The sequence below is a fragment of the Pieris brassicae genome, chromosome 5, assembly GCF_905147105.1.
Source record: "Pieris brassicae chromosome 5, ilPieBrab1.1, whole genome shotgun sequence".
Lineage (NCBI taxonomy): Eukaryota > Metazoa > Arthropoda > Insecta > Lepidoptera > Pieridae > Pieris > Pieris brassicae.
This window is the reverse complement of record NC_059669.1, coordinates 15256458-15270251: the sequence shown is the minus strand read 5'-3', so window position 1 is coordinate 15270251 and position 13794 is coordinate 15256458. Positions and strand designations below refer to the sequence as shown.

The following is a 13794-nucleotide window of genomic DNA, read 5'->3' as shown; positions in this document are numbered from 1 at the left end:
CCACTATAATAACTATGTAATGTGTATGTATGTATGCTCTTCGATTTGAAAAAAAATATAATCCTTTATTTATCTTATTATTATATTTATTACAATACAAAAAATTGATAAGACGATGCAATAATTTCATCTTCTGTACATTTAACATTTGTTTTGTATTTTTTTTACATTTTTGGGGTTGGCCTCTGTTACAGCGTTTATCTACTGTATTATATGTATAACTATCGTCTCGCTTGGTATAGCAGTTTAAAATATTTAATCGTGATATTAATATTCATTATGATATGCCGTTTGGTGATGGCCACTTTGAATCAGAAATCTCGGAAGATGTTGTAAGGGGATATAAACTATTAAATATGTGAATATTATTATTATTAAGCTTTTATTGCTGCCACCCAATATAATATATATATATAAAAATTTGTTTTAGTAACATAATCTAACTTAATCTAATACGATGTACTGGCTTTGGTGATCAGCATGTCCTGTGACACATAGGCCTCTATTTTTTGGGACAAAGGATCTCTATTGGAAATTCTTCACCCGTTCTCTCTAGTTTGATATTAGCCGTGCTACTTGTATATTTATTTTTTATTATACGTATTTATTGTTAGATAATCCTTGCTTAAGGCTAGCCAGAGAAAATCGTGTTTTATAGAGTCGAATGGTTTACTGTAGTTTACAAGGGCATTTGTTGTATAAGGGTTGTATAAGGGCACAAGGATACAAAAGCGATTTATAGGAATTTTCCCAATTCTTTGCACTTTCGTATAAGCTGTTTTATAACATATATGTATGTGATCTACAGTTGAGAATCCTGCTCCTTATAAATGTTGGACAAAATCTTACAGTTTTTTATGATATTCCTATTTCTCTTTTTGTGAAGCAGTGTAATTATGTTCTTTGTCCAAAGAGAAGGTATGTATTTAGTATGCGATGGTCGCGAAGAGCGTACTGCAAACAGTCCAAAATGGCTCTGTCAGCAGTGAACCCGCAAATGTCAAAGCGACTTCTAAGCTTAAATATAACTAATCTCAAAACAATGATAGGGACAATTACGGGCCATTGTCTCCTTAATATACATTTTTCAGCGCAGAGGAATCAGTCACCTAGTCCTGGAATTCGAGGCTGTGGCTAAACAACGTGCAGAAATCCTCGGAGCAGTGTGGTCGCTCCGTGAGGCCTGTGAAGTGCCCAGGAGACTTCTGTGCTTCTAGAAGGAGCATGGCTAGCTAAATTAGCCAGTACTTTACGCACAACGGACCAAGTCTAAGTGCGGAACTGAGTCTACCAACCTTAACCTTAACCTGCTATTCTTTATTTATGTCCGATGTTCAATAGGATCTGCTCTTATACATATGAATAAAGGCAATAATTTTGTTTCTTTTAAACGGGGTGCTTATAGTATTAGTTAGCTTAGGTGAGGTAGACTTTTCTCTGTTTATTTTGTCTCGTTCCACAGCTGTATTGAATACCAATTTGTCATATTAATGAAACATTGCGCCTCTTTCTCTTTTATTCTTCTAGTTGGGGCAAGATTTCTTTTCTCTTTACTAAAATCTTCCACAACAAAAGCATTTTTGGACAGTTTCTTCTGGTTCGCAGAATTTAATTTCTTTTCAAAATTAATATGGGGCGCGTCTTACCGTTTGCCTTACCAATTCTAAATGCTTTATTGATTTCTTGCTAGCAGATGTCATTTCCAGTAGTGCAAAAATACATGTTATACATAGTTATTAAGAAAAAACTAAACAGGAAACAATAACTAAACTAAAAAGATGATACATTAAAAATAGAAAGTAAAAAAAACATTAACTACGATAATTTAAGATAAGCCTCACGTCAGTTAGTAGTTAGTAAGAAAGTTAGGGATACGATGAGGACAGGTAATGTTTGTACAGAAGAAATTTAAAGGAAGATAGAAAAGGAGTTAAGCGAATAGTGAAGGAAAGTGAATTCCATAGCCTAACTGCAGATACCAGGAACGAGTTTTCGCACGGTAATGAATTCCATTTATATACCTAAACTAAATATTAGTCAGCAGAGATGAATAAATTAGAGACAAAATATATTCTATCGATTTAATACTTTTTAAATAACATATCACAAACATATTTAAGGCTTTAGTGATATTATTTGTTATTGTTTCTGTTTGTTTTTCCATGTCCTCATTTATTTATGACAATACTAATTGTAAATATACTATAACATAAGTATTGTACTATACTATACACAAAAACTGTTTTTGTGGTTAGCTGGTAGAAGTACCGGGATCCGAAAACATAGATTCCAACTATAGATTTGGATCCCAGTTATATTACAAGATTTAGTAAACATTCTATTTCCTGATTTATTCGCTTTACTTGAAGCTAGTTTACCCACTACATGATATTGAATCAGTTAAATAAGGCTTTAGTGTAAACTTTACAACGTTACTCATATCTAATTCTGGGCGAGCGAGATTAGATTTATTGAATGAACTTATTAACTTTGCGAATATTTCGAACCGGTTCAACATTTCAAAGACCATCCTAATATTAATAAATTTTATGGATGCTTATGTACATCATCGAGCCCAACGGGTTTTATAAAGACCAGATGGATACCTAAAACGAGTATTCGCACGCTAATGAATTCCATTTATATACCTAAACTAAATATTAGTCAGCAGAGATGAATAAATTAGAGACAAAATATATTCTAGCGATTTAATACTTTTTAAATAACATAGCACAAACATATTTAAGGCTATTTAATTACTAACCTAACCTAATTAATATATATAATTATCAACTATTACGTTTAATATTTATTCGTGCGTATTTAGACGCATTGTATACACAAGTCGGTAGGAGCTCAATACTGTCCAGATTTGTTAATATTTTAGTAAAACTGAGCAATTAGCGACACTGTGTTAAACCTAACAGTACTTAAACGGCGAAAAATATTGCACTTTGACCTTTGAAATTAATTTCCCAGTATTGGCTTTGTAGAGCTAACTATATGGTATCGACTTTAATATTCATGAACTGTTTCAAGTATTTCTATTACTAATCAAATATGATCAAAACTTAAACTAAATTATTAGTAACATACATTAAAATTACTTATAAAAAATATAAGCCCAAATTTTTTCTTTTAATAAAATTTTATCAAACCAACGCAGTTTATTCTATAATTTCGTTATATATACCACACCTACCTAAAGTGCTGCAGTGGTTCTGGCAAATTTTATTATTATATTAATTTTTTTCATACCAAAAGTGGTGCGCGAATGATCACCAGCCACGCTTGTTTCGACTTAGGTAATTATGACGGAAATAACGCTCTACGAAACCGATACTTCGCTATTATTACTTTTTTGGTCGATATGAAAAATTACCGAGTGTTGTAAATGTCAAAATACGTATATTAGTCGATTTCAAGTTTTCTAAACGCGCCGGCGGTTCCATAGATATCATTGTCGTATTTCGGTTCAGGCGCAACTTGGCAAAGTTCGTTAAAATTACGAAGGTAGTCCCTGACTTCTTCTACGCGTTGCTGCCATTTTTTTGTAAGCACGTCAAATGATTCTTCCTCGCCACCCCATTCCATCGGTAACATGCGAGCTGGGAAGTGGTCCAAGAGTTCCTCTATCTTGTTGTGTAGATAATACTGAAAGTAGTAGTTTCATTACAATAAGTATACACGTTATATGTTACTATTAAAAATATACGCAGATGTTTATCTCTTTACTTTGCTACCCTCAAGCTAACTTATTAACAGATCTGGTAGGTACAGCAGTTTCTGTATTTGCTCATAGCTATCGCTTTTGTTGACCATTCACACGACCTTTCTATATTTTAATTATATCGCTTTATGATATTACCGTTATAGTGTTCAACCATTTTAGTCGTTCACCGTTATAATATCTTATCAGTTTGTGACCATTAATCTTAAAACCAAAAAGTCAAGTAAAGGCTAACTTTTCCCGGTCTAGTTGTGTCTGGTCACTTATAAATACACTGACAAATGAATTTTAATTGATAATAAGTAACATCTTTGTTGTAATATTTGAATAACAATGAAGAGATACGTTAAAAACGGACCGGAATGTTAGAATATTTAATTTGCTTTATTTACATACCCGATTGCGAACTTTTTCGTTGACACAAGACCGCATAAGGTTCAGAGAAGAAGCAACAAGGCCAGCCGCTCCCACTACGTGTATTCTGCGCATACGTTGCGGATACGCGCCCTGAGCTAAGTATATGCTACGACGGATTGCGTTCGCACCACCCGCTACAGATGCCGCCATTGAAGCACGGACGTTGCTCGCCTGTCAAAAATAACTAAACTCAATGGTTGTAAATAAATAAATAAACTCAATTTTTAAATGTCTTGAACCGATAAAAAAATTATTAACCTTAACATATATCTATAAAATAGGTTAGGTTATGTTTACGAATTAATTAAAATTAAAGTGTTTTAAGTTAATACATACAACTAGAATCTGCTTTGGATAAATAGTTGTTTATATACGTTTAAATACAAAATATTTAAAAAAAAAATCCTTCCTTTAATTAATTTTTTCGACAAATATGACGTCACAATATCGCTCAGTGATAGAACTGACTTCCGCAGCTCATTTTTACAATATTGTTTAAAAAGTTATTCCACGGCTGCAACATAGAGATACTAGATTTTCCTAATACATTGTAAATTATATATAAATTATAAGTGCAAAAGAAAGACGTTAGTTTACGGTTTTATAGTAGGTACAGTTGGTATAAACAAATAAACAACTCGGTACTAAAACAAGTAAAATATGAAAAATTCTGATGTAGAAAAACGGTCCAAAACGCCAAGTGTGTTGATGAGATTTATACGGAGCTTTAAGTAACAAAAACACTGTGCTGAGTTTATGCGTTGGAATTTATAGACATATTTATACGAAGATAATGCTTAGAACTAACATACTAAGCATATTAATTGTAGAAGTTTCTTATTCATATTACTTGATTAAAACGATGAGTTTCTATTATAATTCTTAATCTGCAAGTTAACATGACAACGACTTTCTTGACAAATGTTAGCGTGTGAAAATCGTACTTTGAACTCCGGCTGCGTACTAATACATTTTATCTCCTATCAAAGAGAAGAAATACATCGTGAGGAAACTCGCATATCTACAAAGTAAAATATCAATGACACATTTGCAAAAAAAAACCTCATGTTTTATACGATTTTAGGCATAAAACGCCATTTTACGTCTGTTATGTCATACATTTCTTAAAGTCAAGGTCAAAGTCCAAATCATTTATTCATATAGATACACTTATGAATGTCAAAAAAGAGGTGCATATTAAATACTTCTAATTTTAGATTTACTGCTACTTCTCAAATCAAAAGCATATAACGGAAGAGAAGAAACTCTCAACCAGTCTTTTTAATCGTCAAGTTATTTTTTACACAATGTTTGTAGGGAGCTGCAACCATTACACCGTGTTCCACATGACTATTTAAGTAATTAATAGTTAATTAACGATAATAAAATCCGTCATCCCGTTTATTATGTCTAATACGCCAACAACACGTTTTACCACACACACAACCTATTGTTTCTTGTGTCAGCGGGTAAAGATGTTAACCTTAAGCCAGAAACCGTTAGAAATAATGAATGAATTAAAGAAATAACTTAATTTTAAGAAGAACCACGTGCCGGAATTTCCTTTCTATTGATGACAATGGTGCCACCGTACGAAATTCAATAAATTGAACATCTTGTTGAGAATGTGAATAAGCGATAAAAAGTATCTCTATGTGATAATAATGAATACGAATATGTCAAATCTGATTTTGTCAAACGACTGGAGTTTTATTTCGCAATGTAGCTTTTAATAATCAAAGCGAAGACGCGCAGCTAAAGTTAAATTATTTTGAAAATCTTGTGCCCAATTCGTAAATCATCGTTCTGTCAAACTGAAAGAAGTGATTACTTGTAGTAACGTTATTATAATTACACTGTGTATTTACTGGATTAGAAAATAGATGTATAAATATACAATGAGATTTAATTTACGCTTTCTCGGCTAAACGCGTTTAAGTTGGGTCCAGTGATATTATCTTTTCATTTTCTTTTAATTCAAACATAGAGCGACAGTATTTATAAAATGTCTACATACTTCCCAAATAAATGCATCTCCTAATATAAGTTTTTCATCAAACAGCCTTGAATCAGAGATGAGTAGGATTGCCTTTACAGCCGATGTGATGTCAACAGCGTTTTCAGGGTATCCTGGTCGTACTCTAAAGACTGTAACTCGCAGACCTTCATCAGTCAGCTTCGGAAGAGGCACTATGTCCCTGGAATGCAATTTAAGGATTATATTAACCTTAAAAAAATATTTTATAATTATACAATCCTGGTGCAGATAAACGCATATGTTCATAATCCGAGCTGATTACTTTTGAACCATATTGTGGAATCGCGGGCATTATATTTCCTGGTTCCCGGAAACATACATTTGAATGGAAACTAATGTATTAAAATAGTAGTAATTTGTAATTCGAAGACAATTTCATCCTATCCGTTATGTCGATCATGTGTTTAATTAATTAAATTAATTATAAGCGCAATGACTAACATCTTAAAATACAGTTATGTAAGCTGAATATATGGGATACAGTTTTTTTAAGTTAAAACTCCTTATAATTTTAGAAAATTTATTTACCGAAGCCTAAATTTTTTTGCTTCGAAATAAAATGTAAAGTCTTAGAGAAATCACTAAAGCAGAAAATGACATATGTTATCATTATCTCATGCATAGATTATGCACGAGATTTGTTCTTATTTATTTAGATAACCGCATTTCATATTTACAAGAACGGAAGCTGAGGAATTGACGTGAAATTAAAAAAAAATAAGATAATTATTTGTTACAGAAACGAAGTAGTCTTTTTGTTGTTTAATACGAATGTTCTGTTCCTAATCGGAACCTAAATACATAATACATTCATACAGTGTTATATGCCATAGCAGGGGCTTTTATACTTACAAGAACTTTGCGACATCGCTGAGTGGAGGTTCATTAAGCGACCGATGAATATATAGGTCTCTGTAACGGCATCTTGCGTAGCAAAACGCTTCAAATTTATTCCTCGCTCGCTCAAAGTTCATCCTGCACCCGCGGAGAAATACTTCGAATATGTGGTTATCTGTTAACAAATGCTAAAATTAACCATGAATCTTTTAGGTAGATTTCAGGTGAAAGGCTTCCAGTTCGTTAGAATATTCAAGCTTCATTATTAATAAATATTTAAGTAATATAGCTTGAATAAAAAAATGGAAAGTGATTGTTGAAATGTTAACGAGCATTTATTGGTAATGTGCTCTTGTATCCAAGGGAAACCCGTAGCTGTTACTAACTTGACAGAATTGTAGTACAATTTTGGTGCATACTTGAGCATAAACCTTTTCAACTAAATGACGTGTCAGAGATGACAAACCTTTTTGGCCGGATACTTAATTTCAATACTGAGACTGAACATATATCTATATATATTTAGTATAGACTCAGATACATACATTTCATTTGTTTTGTATCATTCATTTGTTTTGTGTCATGTATCTATTTTATTAAGTGCGGTACTCCACATTAAAAGTGGTTTTACGGCGAGTGATAATTACGTCCCTAACAGTTTATTTAAAAAAGGCTTACTAAACCTGAAATTAGTAGGCCGAATACCTCGAACGGTTCAATTTTGTCCTTTTTGTGGTGGAGAACTTTTTTAGTAGCAACACTTAAGAAATGTAAATTCTACGGATTGAATAATCAGAGTTTAAGTTTAGCAGCAGACACAATATATAAATTATCTATCTCAAAACAATAGAAACAAGAGGCGTAAAGCAGCTTCCTTTTGCTCCAAATAAATATTTTTCCTTATGTTCAATTAATATTTCATATAAAAAGACAAAGACGTCTATTTAAAATAGTACCGTGGCTTTATCTACGTATGTACATGAAAAATTGATTAAAAGCAGTTCAGACTAACGTAACAATGATAATTTAACCTAAGAATTTACGAATTACCAACAAAATAAACTATTGTTACTATATCCCATTGTAAGAATTAATTAAGCCTTATTCATCGTAACTACATATCTAGCTTACAATTACAAATCAAATAAGCAGATAGTAGGTATATACCTACCCATCATATGGTAAGGAAGCTGTCTACACAAGGCCTAATAGAATAATTATTCCATTTTATTGTCAATTTATGCGAAAATGTTTTATACTATATACGAGATGACTTAAGTTCTAAAGAACACTTACTACATTGTAAGTAGTATTATATAGACTATAAATAATCAAAATTAATTGCCGAGCCAATATTTTATGTATGGGTCGTTTTAAATTTAGTGCGAAGTTGCGATTTTTTTTAAAGAATGATTAGATGCGTCCTATTTCCAAATTATATAAAATGTGCTTTAGATTTTTGTTTCGTAATAATAAATAATATATATCTATGATAGTTTATTGTATTCTAATAAAAGATTCATTGTCATTAATTTTTTATAATTTTGACCAGGACTACAGTGCAATATAGTAATATTATTTATGTTTGGTATATCGTAGCTACATTGTATCGATAAGGCCAGTTGCCAGTAGCAAGATGACTATAAGGCCTTTGAAGATTAGCTGTTTAAAACCTGATATAGTAGTTGTTATAAATAGCATCGTCGTAGTAAAACAAAAAGACTAGATGACAACAACCTCCAGCGCACTCCGCGCCTCCATATCTTTTTACTTTTTATTCCGGTTTTAGCTTATATTTATTCTAGAATACGTGGGAGCTTTAAAAAACTTTTCGCAATTGGCCTTTTTGAATTTTTTTATTTATAATTAGACATAAAAATTGTTTAAGAATAACAACTAAACGTCCTTATATTCAATTAAGCATTATTGCATATCATAAACATCATGAGTTCATATAATAAATTTGTATGAAAAAAAAAATAGTTTTGAAAATGTTATTTTGTGGGAATAACAAAAACGTATACGAGTTCAACATTTATATGGCCTTCACCTGTGGTAGGATTCTTGCAAAATAATTAAGAATTTAAAAAATAGGAAAAATAATTAGTTTTCTTACAAAAAATATATATGTAATAAATAGTATTAAGTTTACTTTGTTGTTTGCAAGAAATAAATAGGCTTTTTTTATTTTTATTCTTATTTTATTATACGAGTTCAACATTTATATAAAGGATAACATCTAGCAGATCAATGATTTTTTTAACCACTATTGTTAATTTCATTTTTATAAATACAACATACATTAGTTTCTTTTTTTAATATGATATAAACCCGCTTCACAATAATTAAACATGATATTGTGAATGCGTCGCGTAATTATTGTTAAGCTCTCAATCTTTTTATTTCTTTAATTATACCAAAGAAAATTATTAAAATTCTGAACATTTTTTAACACCGTGTTTTTGTTTAAGACCGTTACGAACCATAATTAAATATAGAACCTATTGTTTTTTTACCCAGACATTTTAATTGTAAGATATCATGAAGAATTTTAGCATTTATCGCAAGTTTCAAAAATATAAATATGTATATATTTTTAAATAAGAAATATGATGAATTGATAAAAATAAACTTTGCGTATTTTTTGGGTCGTGTTCCAGCTATTATTTTCTCAATGCTTAAACAAAACAAACAAACAAAATTTTAGCAATCGTAATTTGCATTTCTGCGTTTGTAATAATTTTATATTATATATAAAGCGTATCTTTAACTACAAAATGTCGCAACTCCCAATGTTGTCATAAACACAAATTTAAAAACATAACTTTAGGACTTTAGTGGATGTCTCTGTCACACAAATTCTTTTAAAAAGTTATTTACTACATTCTAAACAGATAACAATTATTAGAAACTGGCAATTATGTATGTATGCAACAGTAAACTGAGAAATCCTTAGTGTTGGAATAAAATATCGATTAAATACCCGTCATTTGCGAAAGAGTACTTTGATTGAATTCTAAAAAGATTGCATCGAAAAGCTCGTACATTAAACGTGACATGACTTAATTTGATTTATCAATGCACCCTTGATTCTACCCATAAAAATAATTACTTTACAATGTCCATGGCACATTGGCTTTCTTATCTCATACTCCTTCGAGGAACACCCACTAGGTTGTTGTTATCTAGTAAGATCGAGCTCATCTATCTTGCAATAAAATCATCTCTTCGCGGCTGGTTGGACCTGGGCAGCTTTTTCAAGGTATCATTTGTTGGCAACACGTCAGAAGTTGGCAAGTACGTTGGTTTCACGCAAAGTTTGATTGACAGTGAAACAATTATACTTTACGTACCGTTATCAGCTCTATTCACATTTAAAACGGGTATTAAAATACTAGCAGTTATGATAATAATAATATAATAAAGACCGTTTAATTTCCAATAATGACAAAAAAAAAGATAATATACAGCTTATATTTTTCAGATTTTATACATTATTTTATTTATATTGTTATCCTATATCATAGCTACATTCAGTACCTACAATCGGAACCCCTTCGCGGGTAAAGGCCTCCTCCAGCTTTTTCCAACTGACTCTATCTATGGCTTTCTTTCTCTTTTTGCTTCCTGCTACCGCCTATCTATCCACCCTTTTTTTACGGCTCCCTCTTCTCCTTCTTCCCCTTGGTCATTTCCATATAGTGGTACTTAAAGTCCACCTATTATCTGTTTATCTTGCTATATGCCCATTGCCACTTCTGTTTTAGGGTATATTGTAAGGCATCTATCACTTTTGTTTTTCGTCTTACTTTTTTTGCTTTTAATTTTATGTATTTTTATTATTTTAAGTAAGCTTCTTTCCATTGCTTTCTGGCATGTTACGAGTTTGTTTTTTTTTGTGGACTTACAAACGTTCCACGTTTTGTAGCCCAATGTGAGAGTAGATAAGGTAAGGAGACTAGCATTTAACGAGTAGGATATAAAAGGTAACCTTGTAGGGGCGAGTCGGGCAGGCCTTGACCTACATACCCAAATCCAGGAGGTGCTAGAGAATGGTGAAGTTAAAAGTGCCCATTGTGTCATGAAAGTGGATGAAGCGAGAAAGGTATGCCAGAAGCGGAACAAGTGAAGATCCGCGGTCTCTATCTACCCCGGGAAAACGTGTGATGATATGAATAAATAAATAAAATAAATTATAAAAAATAGTCATATGATTCGGAAATTTAATGGTTTGGAACCGAATCAGAATATTCTATGTAATAATGGAGTGAACGTTAACTGGGCCTTATTTACACAATCATGTAATATAAATAAATAGTTGAGGTTGATAACACAGAGTGAATAAAGATGTATAAGTACTTGTCCATATGCGTTTAAAAACAAAGCTATTATACAGTAACACTTAACTAGACTAACATAGAATTAAAATACATTTTTATACAAATATTGTTGTTTATTTCCTTGGAAAATTACATAATCTCTGACGTGTTTACATATATAAATATCATGTGGATTCGTCATAATCAGCTTTATAGTCAACAATATTCAATCAAATTTTAGTATTAATTGCTTTGCTACGGCATTCGATCTAAGGAATAAATTGGATATTATATATATATGTTCCAAAAAAATATGGCATAAACGATGTTTTGCCATAAATTATTAAAATTCACGTTCACGTAGTTTAATACGGCGTTGTTTTATTGTTATGTGTTTTATTACAATAAGAATGAATAATTAGAAAATTTAAATAACGTATACATATATATAGTTACTCAGGAGGACAAAAAAAAGCTTTTCTTGTATTTATTAATTGCAATACAGATCTTATGAACTTAGAGTACGTTGAAATCGAACGATTTGTGATTGAATTTTTAATCTATCAGAAAATCAACTAGTTCATCAAAAAATAATTATTAGTTTTTGCCCACACTTATAAAACGAGGCGGCAAAAAACGAATAATAGAATTGTGCTATGCAAACATTCATTTCCAGATTGAATACTTTAAAAATCTATAATTCTTTATTGATAAAAACACATCCAAAACCATCATACCCAAAGATGTCAAATTAAACTCCAAATATTTTTTTAACTTTTCAGTAATAATTATGAGCATTCGTTACTATTTAGGTTTTCTTAATTTATATTAAGTTATTTATATGAACTTATGTTCATATTTTTTAGAAAAACATTGGATTCTTAGAAGGTTGTTACTAAGCCTATTTATTTGTACACATCAATAAATCTGCTTTTTTCCGATTTAAACACATTTAGTAGCGAGCTCGCTGACCTCGATTGTGTAGATAAATGATGTATTTTTAAATATGTCGATAAACTTTTATTTCAGTATTAATATTTAATTAAAATTACAACATCCCTGTCAATGAAACTGTTTCAAACCCACATTAAGTAACTTTATTAAATGCGTGAAAACATTAATAAAAGATAAAATGTGCGAAAAAAATTACCAATAGCATCCGGTCGTGGCAGGTGAGGGTTGGCAGCACACATACTTCGGAGATCTATAACGCCCCTCTCAATATCACCGGGATTCTCCCCAAGTTCCTGCTTTATCATCTCTTCCTGTTTACTCGATGGTCCTTCGAGTAGAGACATTTTTCACGTCACTTAAGCAACTGTTCTAAAAAGGTTCTGCACGCTTACTGAGTAAGGATAAAACTGATAGCGATACGAAATTTACGACTTTTATAAACAAATGGCCTACGAGCACGTTGACCGCTAGCCTGACGCGATGTAAATGTGCAAATGGTTACCATATATTTTTCTTACTGAATCAGCATATGATGACGATATTTTTCCCTTAGTAGACAGAGTGAACACTGTTCACACTATGTCTGGCCGTTAAATTCATTCGTTAGAAGTAGTAATATTTTATTAACGGATTGACTAATTAAAACTTTTAAAAATTAATTTAAAATTATAACTGTAAACTGTATTTTTATATATAATCGAACTTATATTACAATATGAACGATATATTTTAATCTACTTATTTTGTACTTTACTGACGTTTTATGAAGACAATAAATATTTCCAGATTAATATTTATACTGAGTAAGTAACGATAACATAGTTTTAAAAAAGCGGACGGTTGCAGTTTTATAACTGGACATGTTGAAATCACTATATTGTCTTAACAAGCAATTAATAGGATCATCACTGCACTTCCTTAGAACATCTAGAACGTTTTACCAGTCGATTTATAAGTATATTAGTTTTTAAACATAGTAAATAATCCAAGATGTACCGTATTCCGACATTTAATTCAAAAATGAAGAAGGTGATTCATGAATTAATTCTTAACAAGTTTCACAAATCTTAGGAAATTCCATACAATGTCGATACATATTAATAAGTTGATATTTTGTGTTAGGTAGTTCTTAGCTATTTATTAATATAGTTTTGTAGTATTATCTAGCCACTTGGACATTTTATTTAAAAAAAATTGATAGATATTGATACCTAAAATTGTATTTATTTGTGGAGGAAGGATGGTGTACTGTTCCTCCAATCTAAAGGGAGAATTTTAGACAAGTTTTACCAGTGTCTGGCCGGCCCGAAGGCCCCCGTTGCTAATCTTGAGAAGTTGTACATATTTCCTTAGCGGCCGTACCTTCGTTGACACGTTTCAGGGTATGACGTTATCGCAGTGATTCGTAAGCGCAGATTATAAGTTTCGTTACACATTCAATCCAAACTGGGTTTTCAGTCCTGGCTACTGGTAAGCTTTGCGAAAAATGTGCTAAAACT

The 13794-nt window shown here is 31.4% G+C and overlaps 1 protein-coding gene across 1 annotated transcript; it reads right to left on the bottom strand.

The window, feature by feature from the left end:
* Positions 1–2711: 2711 nt before the first annotated feature.
* On the bottom strand, positions 2712–12926 carry LOC123710199 (retinol-binding protein pinta-like). The gene is made up of 5 exons (XM_045661955.1): positions 12492–12926; positions 7038–7197; positions 6165–6345; positions 4127–4318; positions 2712–3654 (listed from the first exon to the last, which is right to left on the bottom strand). Exons 1-5 carry the CDS (start codon positions 12637–12639, stop codon positions 3412–3414), a joined length of 924 nt encoding a protein of 307 aa, XP_045517911.1. The 5' UTR covers positions 12640–12926; the 3' UTR covers positions 2712–3411.
* Positions 12927–13794: the final 868 nt, after the last annotated feature.

Bases quoted from the DNA above. Each gene is read 5' to 3' on its own strand.
- LOC123710199 (XM_045661955.1), bottom strand. From the start codon at position 12,639: ATGTCTCTACTCGAAGGACCATCGAGTAAACAGGAAGAGATGATAAAG. The intron at 6,346-7,037 runs GTAAGTATAAAA...ATTGCATTCCAG, and splicing joins AGCGATGTCGCAAAGTTCTT to GGACATAGTGCCTCTTCCGA. The intron at 4,319-6,164 runs GTATGTAGACAT...TATTTTTGACAG, and splicing joins GAGATGCATTTATTTGGGAA to GCGAGCAACGTCCGTGCTTC.